At 42.6% G+C, this 9,252-nt stretch overlaps 1 protein-coding gene across 2 annotated transcripts; it reads left to right on the top strand.

The window, feature by feature from the left end:
- The first annotated feature begins 278 nt into the window (after window positions 1-278).
- LOC136455938 (glucosidase 2 subunit beta-like) lies at window positions 279-7,730 on the top strand. Of its 2 annotated transcripts, none has more exons than XM_066455665.1 (16): window positions 279-500; window positions 604-717; window positions 950-1,045; window positions 1,232-1,471; window positions 1,583-1,761; window positions 2,304-2,378; window positions 2,476-2,568; window positions 4,429-4,756; window positions 4,847-4,951; window positions 5,038-5,139; window positions 5,681-5,738; window positions 5,838-5,906; window positions 6,793-6,880; window positions 6,960-7,021; window positions 7,108-7,159; window positions 7,242-7,730. In XM_066455665.1, exons 1-16 carry the CDS (start codon window positions 407-409, stop codon window positions 7,299-7,301), a joined length of 1,815 nt encoding a protein of 604 aa, XP_066311762.1. In that variant the 5' UTR covers window positions 279-406; the 3' UTR covers window positions 7,302-7,730. The 2 variants fall into 2 exon arrangements, with proteins under 2 accessions (XP_066311762.1, XP_066311761.1); XM_066455664.1 differs by having other exon boundaries at window positions 4,429-4,771.
- Window positions 7,731-9,252: the final 1,522 nt, after the last annotated feature.

Here is a 9,252-nt window from a genome sequence, read left to right as displayed (position 1 = left end):
TCTATGGACATGGCATTGTACACACTGCATCGACGCATTTTAGGCCTGGCCCACAGTCCTTATTGGATAGGATCTGCACAACAAATCGCGAACCAAAATTTTGTTTTCTCGAACTGAACATGATCCGATATATTAAGGTCCACTTAGTCTTGGACCGGACCTAAAAACAGGCCCGCGACTGTAGACATTACTGACCATTGAATTTTCGGCCCAAAATAAACCGTGTTTTTTTTTTATCCTGCCTGCAAAATGTAGTTCTAGTACACACTCGGCTTTGTAGTGTGGGAAGCGAGGCGCGGGGGCGGCCTAGCCTGAAGAACAGAAGAAGTCGGACTCGACTCGACCGCTCCGAAGCGAGCCACCGCCGATCTGCTCCTCCTGGCCCTCCTCCGTGCGCTGGGCAGGGATGAGGCTCCTCCTCGTCGGCGCCCTCATCCTCTGCGCCGCCGCGGCGGTGGAGTCCAAGCCGCCCCTCGACACCCTGGGCATACCCCCGCAAGGTTCAACCGGATCTGTCCACGCCTGCTCTGCTATCTCCTTCCCATCTTTCTCCGCTGCCTTCCGTTGATGTGGTTCCTGATTCGACGTTTCTGGGGGTTGCAGATGAGGCGTACTACAGAGGCGGCGTGATCAAATGTAGGGACGGATCGGGCAGGTTCTCCAGGGACCAGCTCAACGACGACTTCTGCGACTGCCCCGACGGCACCGACGAGCCCGGTACTGCCTCATTCTCCTTGCCTGAAAGGCTTTCTCTATTCTGGGCTTGATATCCCTGGGTCTACTGTGGAGGCTCTAGTTGCTAGTTTTGAATTGCGAGAGATTTAGGATCTGTCATGTAGATTTCTTTTTTTTTTGTGTGTGTCGTGACACCACTATGTGTTTGTTTGAGTTGGTGTTGGAACTGTGGGAGAACAGTTATGTAGTTGATAATTATGTCTCTTGCATGCAGGGACATCTGCGTGCCCTGAGGCGAAATTCTACTGCAAGAATGCAGGCCACACTCCAGTCACGATCTTCTCGTCACGCGTGAATGACGGCATTTGTGGTAAGAGGGTCATAATTGTTGGCAGTATTCGTTTCATTGCTTACTTGTTTTGTTAAATAAAGATGCGTGTACAAGGTACAGACTGTGAAAGTCGTTGGAGCTCTTGTTGCGTGTGTTGCCGCGCTTTTGGTGAAAATCCCACTAGGCTTCTCTAAGTCTCTGTATTTGTTCCTTCCCGCCTTCTAGATTGCTGTGATGGGAGTGATGAATATGGCAGCAATGTCACCTGTAAGAACACTTGCTGGGAGGCTGGCAAGGCGGCAAGGGAGAAATTGAAGAAGAAAGTCGCTACATACAAAAATGGTGTCGTTATTCGGAAACAGGAAGTTGAAAGGGCAAAAGAGGCTTTTGCTAAAGACGAAGCGGTGTTAGCAAAATTGAAGGGTGAAGAGAAAATACTCCAAGGACTTGTTGACAAACTCAAAGGTTTGGTCTTTGTATCCATTGGTCTTGGGCCATCTGTGAAAGAGTGGTATATGGAACAAATGCTTGGTTTTTGTAGCTTTGTTGTTGAAATAAGTCTTTCCATCTATGTAGAGCAAAAGAGATTAATAGAGAAGGCAGAGGAAGAAGAGCGTTTAAGAAAAGAGAAAGAAGAAAAGAGAATAAAAGAAGAAGCTGAAAAGCAAGCTGCTGTTGAAAAGGGAGCACCTGATGCCTCTCGGGATGTAGATTCTAAGGAAACTCAGGACCATGTGCAAGAAGATAAAAACAAGGTTCGCATTTCATTCTGTTTTATAGTTGCCTTCCTATCCACCTTTAACTTTGCTGATTACTCTTACCTCAGTTTGAAAATTATATCTTCCTTCTCTGTGACATTAAATAATGGCCTTAAGTTGGGTGTTAGGCTGTTAGCATGCTGAGCATGTCTAACACAAATTTAGTGTTATGCTTATTATACATCAATTAACTGTATGCATTTAAGTATCAAACCATTTACATTAGTAATCAAGAACCTGTACTTGGTTTAGCTTCATGATTCCCTTACCATTCGTTATTCGACTGAAACAATAACACCTTAAATTGTTACCTTATTTTGAAGCTCCCCATGTGCCCTGGACACTGGTATGTCTATTATTATTGTTTAGTATCTTGTGGAATCACAGTTCACAAGGATGCTCCGTTACTGTGAAACATAGAGATCACGACCATTGTGTATTGCAGTAATCTGAAATGTAGATGTTTACTGGGCAGCATGTATAGTTCGACTGCAATATAGAGCTCTTTAATGTTACTTAATTTTATTTGTTGAACATAGGTGGCTGAACAGCATGATGGACATGCAACGGACCATGATAATCATGTAACAGAAAGCGCGGCATCTGCTGAGCAGGTATATTTGAGCTTTGATATTACAAAATCAACAGTTTGATTGCTATCATGTTTTGTGAAGATTGACCAATAATATATTTTGGGCTGATATATTACAGCATGGTTCGGTAAGTAAAGATGGTATTAGTGCTGAAGCTGGAACTGTAGATGAATTGCCGCAGAAGGAGTCTGCAGCACCTACCTTAGAGAAGGTTATATATTAACCACATTTCAGATTGCTCATCATTTCCCTTTTTTATTCAATGTGTCATGTTCTATTATAGAATTCATAGTGATTAGTTTGGTGGTCTTTTCCAATCTAAGAATTAAACCCCTATAAAACCACTTTACTTCCTATCTTATAACTCAGATAACAATATTGTCACATTACTTGCTTTATTTTGAACTGTTCACCCTTTTATTTTGAACTGTTTACCAATAATCATGCATTCTTCTAGTTATGTGTGGTCATTATGATTAATCTACTTAGATGCAAGTTGCTTTAACCAGTCAAAGCTTGAAAATGAGCTTTGGCTATTCTTTGTAGCAACTTATTGCTAGCAAGATATGTTGGTTTCATGTCTAAGGGTGGCGTAATCCGTTTAACTCTCAGTTGGCAAATCCTATTGAGTACATGGTTTTTGAGGCGTTGTGGCGAGGCGCGGCGCCCTACCCCCTTCACAACGCCTAGGCGTTTGTGGCGGACGCCTAGGCGACGCCATACGCACAATTTAGGCGCCATGAAGACGTTGTGTAAGCTAGAATTTTAGATACTAGTGCAGCACATACAACTTTGTTCCCAATTCTTGAGCCCAGCACAATACTGTATGGCTAAGAGAGCACTACTAATCAGTAATTATCATACTAATCAAAGGAAGAACCTTCTAAGTGTAAAGATTAAAGAAAGCACCAAGCAGATATTATACTAATCAAAGAAAGATCCTTGTGCACTGTGTTGTTTATAAAGGTCTAAGAAAATAACAACCCAAGAAAGCAGGCATTAGTCTCCTCCGTATGTGAGTATGTAACAGGCCAATATTAATATAAAAAAGCAGCAATATTCAGAGCAGAGTACATGGACCAGAACAGAGGAGGCGTCACGGGGCTGGGAGATTCAGGGGACCAGAACAGAGGAGGCGGCAGGGGGCTGGGAGATTTAGGGGACCAAAACAGAGGCGGCAAACACACTTACTAGGCAGACGGGCAGGTGCGGACGGGCGACGGCGGAGACTTGAAGCGGGCAGGTGCGGACGAGCGACTATGACACGTGCGGATGGCCGGCGGTAACAAGGACTCGAGCAGGTGGACTTCATCCCAGACGTGCGCGGAGATGCAGAGCTGCCGTCGCTGCCAAGATGCGGAGATGCAGGGCGACCGGCCGGTGGACTCGAGCAGAGGAGCAGCCAAGCGGAGCTTGATGTCCGCCCGCCCCCTTCTCTCTTCCTCTCCCCTCGCTCGCCCCCTTCTCTCTTCCTCTCCCTCGCCTGCAGTCGCGGTAAAAGCCTCGAGCGGGAGATTTCGCGCGCGAAGAGCAGTATATGCCGGGTGAATTCCTGCCTTTTTGCTTTTGGCACGGACGCGTGGTCGATTCCCGTGGGGCTGCGGTGATTTTGACGCTTTTCCCCCGCGAGTTCGCATCTGGCGTCTGGAACAAGGCTCTAGGCGTCAGGCGGACGCCATTCCTCGCCTAGTCGACGCCTAATCGAGTGAGGCGGACGCCATACCGTCGGAGGTCATGGCGACCCCGACGCCCAACGCCCATAGCACGCCTTGTCGCCTAGGCGACGACTAGGCGACGCCTAGGCGACGCCTCAAAAACTCTTAGTTATATGTTGTCTAGATCCTGGTATCTCAGAGAATACATCTGTTCCAGCACTTAGTGTTTGCACATCATCATTCTTCAGTTACACTTGATCAACATTGGTGAACACTTAATAGAGACAGTATTATTGCTATTACTTATACTGGCATGACACAAACAACAACATATTATGATTTGCTTCAGCGATAATTCTTATTATTGTTTTTGGAGTGCACCACAGTATATGAAGCATTGTCTTGGTGAATTTCAGGATCTTAGCTCTGACAATCCTGAGGGTTTATCAAGGGAAGAGTTAGGTCGTATGGTAGCTTCTCGTTGGACTGGAGAAAGTGTAAATGAGGTTAGTAAAGATGATAAGAAGGGGCATGAAGATGAGCAAGAAATACCAGAACCTGCAGAAGAAGCACTTGAAGATGAATTAGATATCCCAGAACCTGCTGAAGAAAATTATGGTGGTTATCATTCAGAAGTTGAGGATGATAGACATAAATATGAAGATGAAGAGTTTGATCATGAGTCAGAAGATGAATATGTTGATGACCATGTTGAGTCCTATAGATCTGATGATGACCAGAGAGGTGATCACCATTCAGGTAGCGTAATATGACACTACTATTCTTGTTCTGTTTATGTGGTTTTGATTTGTTAATATTTATTTGCTATTTCAGATTTAACTGAGCCAGGACATGCGTCGTGGTTGGACAAAATTCAGCAGACTGTACAAAATGTTTTCCAAAAATTCAACTTTTTTAAGACCCCTGTAGATTTGTCAGGTAATTTGTATATGCTGGTTTCTAATCAGCCAGTCCTTCATGAGTCATGAGGGGATGGTATAACATTTGCATATCTACCTTTTTAGAGGCTTCTTGTGTTCGTAAGGAGTATGATGATGCTAGCTCAAAGCTTTCAAAAATTCAATCTAAGATATCCAGTCTAGCTGAGAAGCTAAAACATGATTTTGGTAAGTGCCATTTGAAACTCCGTTCACTGTGTGATTGGGTGCTATATTGAATTTCTATAATCTGTACTTTACACCTAAAGTTGTTTCTGATTGTCAGATGTAATTTTCCCTTTGCAAAAGCTCCCCATTGTCGTGTTCTTCCATAGACTGACAATTGTTGAAATTCTGGTGGATAAGCTGCCATCAAAACGCCTAAAGAACAACCATCAAAAGATTTGACGAAATGCCTCCAAGATAAAATAAAGAACATCCGTTTCTAATTTCTGTTGACTATATTTTTTGGTCTATGAGCTGAGAATCCTCGAGTTACGGAATTAACCTTTGCATTCCAAATACCTTCAGTACATCTTTACCTTTGAACTGTTAGTTCAGCGGAACAAATATTTTTTATCTTTGAATTTTATATTTTGCCCTGTGCTATGAGTTAATAGCTGTTCTAGATGTGCTTCATCTTGTTTATTAGTCTTGTCTAAATTATACATTTCCTCTGTAGAGTATGTCTATGGAATCAGAATTAATTTTAAACACATATTATTGTTAGGTAAGGACAAGGAGTTCTATTCCTTTTATGATCAGTGCTTTGAGACCAAGGAAGGAAAGTATGTATATTAGCATCCAATCTTTATTGTCTGCTCTTTCTGCTTTTATTGCTTTTTATTATTTGGTTCTAATTTGTGAACTGCTATTCTTATGGATAGGTATACTTACAAGGTCTGTGCATACAAGAAAGCAACACAGGCTGAAGGGCACAGTTCCACCAACCTGGGGTATGCTTATTGTTCTTCTTTCTTTGCTGAATTCTCATACCATTTTTATTTATAAGTTAATTATATATTTTTTTGTATGTTGCTGCTGCTGTGTTTTTTCTAATGATGAATGGACCTACTGTTTATTGAAAGAGTTAGTGATATGTTGTGGACCTACATGGGCGAACGTTCTCATTATTCTTAACTCCACGGCTGTAAATTTGCATCTTAGTATGGTATTCTTTTAAACTGTTCAATACTTTCAAGTGGAGGGTAATAGTGCTCTTTAAGACAATGCACTACATAGACCACATCACCACAAGTAATGTTTCAGAGAGCATGCACTTTTGTTCATTGTTAGTTCACTTACCTGAGGGACAAGAATGACCTCAAAGGTATGAACTGTCCTTCCTTTACTGAGAAAAATGGGTGAGTTTGAACATAGTCATTAGCCAGTGATGGTAACTTTGCAATATGTAGTTTTCCTACTATGCATGGTTGATGGTAACTTTGCAGATTACAGCTTCATATGTTGCTGTCAAATGCGATTGTCAATTCAAATGTCTAATTTATGTATGTTGTTTAGGGAATGTTTTTTGAGGGATAAGTTCAGGGGGATCAACTAGCCAGGACTCATTCCATCTTTAGACCATATGTTTCTATTGTTTTACATAACTTTGAATATCAGCTGGTTTAAGAAAAATGCTATTCTTTAGAGAATGTTGGCCCTTACCCGTTTTGCTGTATATACAAGCATATTTCCTCCTGTTTACTGGTGCTTAACCTTAAATGTCTGTTTCTAGAATATTTAGAAACTAGATTTCAGTGCTAGAATAACTTGCTCGAATGCTTGGTATGTTTTTTCTTCACACATCTTTACACCATAAAACAAATTTTCTATCATCAGGCGGTGGGACAAATTTGAAGAATCGTACAGAGTAATGCACTTTTCAAATGGAGACAAATGCTGGAGTGGTCCTGACCGAAGCCTAAAGGTAGTATCTCTATTTGCATGCCCTTTCTGTTTGCAGGTTCTAAATTCAAACTCTTGCTGTTGTTTACACTCTCGTGCAGGTTAGGCTTAGATGTGGGCTGAGCAATGAGCTTAATGATGTCGATGAGCCTAGTAGATGCGAGTATGTGGATGCTACAGATTCAGTTTCCATCTTTCCTAAAGAATCTGTAGTACGCCATCTTCTTATGTACCTATTTGCCATTGCAGGTATGTGGCTGTATTGTCGACTCCTGCAGTTTGCGTTGAGGAGAAGCTGAAGGTTTTTTCTTTCTTTCACAAATGTCATAATCTTCTCTTTTCTGAAGAGATTTGAGGCTTATACAATTGTTTTAATTTGACAGGAGCTGCAAAGCAAACTGGACGCCATGTCTTCTAAGCAGCCCGGGCATGATGAACTTTAAATTATTCCGGCGTGAACTTAAAGAAAATTTCACCGGGAAGCATAGCTCTGACAGTTACATCCATAACCATAAGAGTGGAGCCAATGAGGTATATGGACAGAAAAGGGCCAAGCGGGAGAAATGGGAATGTAGAGTTCAGGTCGCCTACCAGGCAATGTTAGCTCGCATAGAACCTTTTTTTTTAGCTGAATTTGATAGGATGTCGCAATTTTCCAGCCTCATCCTGAGTTGTTTGGTGGAGGCGACTGCAACAGTGCTTTTCTTTGTGATTTAACATTGCTCTATTTAATTAGGGAAAGACACTAGACTCATGCGTCTCCAGCTCTTCATTGCCAGCCATTACACATTTGATGGAATATGTAGTAAGAAGAAACAGTACACCCTGAACCAGCATAATAATTTAAAGATGTCAGTTACCCCGGGTGGTTACATGATATAACTCCTTTGTTCAGCACGGTCATTTGGAGCTGAAGGAATTCCCATTTGGAACAAGGTGAATCGCCCGCATACCTTAAACAAAACTCTTGTGCTTGTTTGGATATCTAGAATTGGGTTGAATCAGAATCATATTCTTTGGGCAATCTGTTTGGGTCCGTCAAGAATTAGAAATAACGACTTCAAATCATTCAAGTGAAATCCCATCTACTCGCCTGAAAAATAAGGCCGATTCTCCCGTCTACGCGCCAAAATAGAAAGTGCATTGCTGCTTTTGCGATGGCGACGGCTTGCGCCCAAGACGACGAGCCCGCACGCGCTACATGCCCGATGTACCGGTGCTGATGCTCGCGAGCGTGCGGGAGCTGGATGCACTCACTGCTCACTGGGGGTCGGCGTCAACACGTCCTGCATTGCACTTGTTCCGCGTGTGCGACGGGCACGGCGGCTTCGAGGTTCGGTTGGCTCTGCAATTCCATTCCATTTGGCATCTATCCTAGTGAATTTCAGAAAATGATCCGTACAAACCAAATCCAGGTACATCCAAACAAGAAATTTTGGTTTGAATAACATTCTAACCAAGCTAATTTGGTTAGATCCTTGCGATGAACCTACTCATCTCGGTTTAAGCCCTTACCTTTAGCGTGCACGTGCGTTGCTACGGGACCACTAAATTTTTGTACTAAAAATACACAGATCGCATGATAAGATAACAATATTGTGAAATTAAATACCGATGTTAAAGTGAGATTTAATTCAAAAAGCAAAGTTCGTGAAATTAACACAGTCACAGAGAGCGCAGCGTCGCAGACTCACAAACTCTACTGTATAGACCTTTCCGTAATACAGCTAAGATAATATTTTATATCAGCAGTAAAAAATCTTCGATATCCGTTTCTTTCGTGCGCCAATGAATTAATCCACGAATAAGTAGATCAACTAGTGGCGAATTGGGGCGTTGTCCGGTGGTGGGCACTGCTTCGTGGCAGGGAGGAAAGGAAGCAGCAGGGAGGAAAGGAGTCGTCGGCGTCGACGGATCGTGGCGGGGTGAGGATGCGGATCGGGGCGGAGCGAGGACGGATTGGGGCGGAGCAAGGACGACGCCACGGGCTCGGACAGCGAGGTCGACTGCGCGGGTCCTTCTCCTTCTCGGTGTTTATGGTTGTGATAGATGATATTTTATATATATTATGAAAAAAATTAAGACTGATTGTAATGGCCATATACATATAGCTCTATTAAATCCAGGAGGTAAACCCACAAACAAACATGTTGTTGCCGCAGCTAAAACAACATGTATGACAGTCGAAATGAAGAAGCAACCATGGAGACAACATAATTTACTGTACACTTGACACATAACTGGATTTTGATTTAATTCTCTGCTCCAAGAGTATAGAAAATAATTGCATTGTTTCCCAGACATGATATCTATAGCTTGGGGAAGCCAGTTAGCAGGTCTAGATATACGTGGTCGCATTCAAGGATTTTTTTTAAAATAAAAAATTCTTAGAAA

Source organism: Miscanthus floridulus, chromosome 6 (assembly GCF_019320115.1).
Source record: "Miscanthus floridulus cultivar M001 chromosome 6, ASM1932011v1, whole genome shotgun sequence".
In the NCBI taxonomy this organism is placed as follows: Eukaryota; Viridiplantae; Streptophyta; class Magnoliopsida; order Poales; family Poaceae; genus Miscanthus; species Miscanthus floridulus.
The sequence above is the reverse complement of the archived record's forward strand: the minus strand, read 5'-3'. Positions and strand labels throughout refer to the sequence as shown.

What these genes read in the sequence shown, in the direction of transcription:
- LOC136455938 (XM_066455664.1), top strand. Translation starts at nt 407, where the DNA reads ATGAGGCTCCTCCTCGTCGGCGCCCTCATCCTCTGCGCCGCCGCGGCG. An exon ending in GCGCGGCATCTGCTGAGCAG is followed by an intron (nt 2,379 to 2,475) that starts GTATATTTGAGC and finishes GATATATTACAG; the next exon opens with CATGGTTCGGTAAGTAAAGA. An exon ending in CACAGTTCCACCAACCTGGG is followed by an intron (nt 5,907 to 6,792) that starts GTATGCTTATTG and finishes TTCTATCATCAG; the next exon opens with GCGGTGGGACAAATTTGAAG.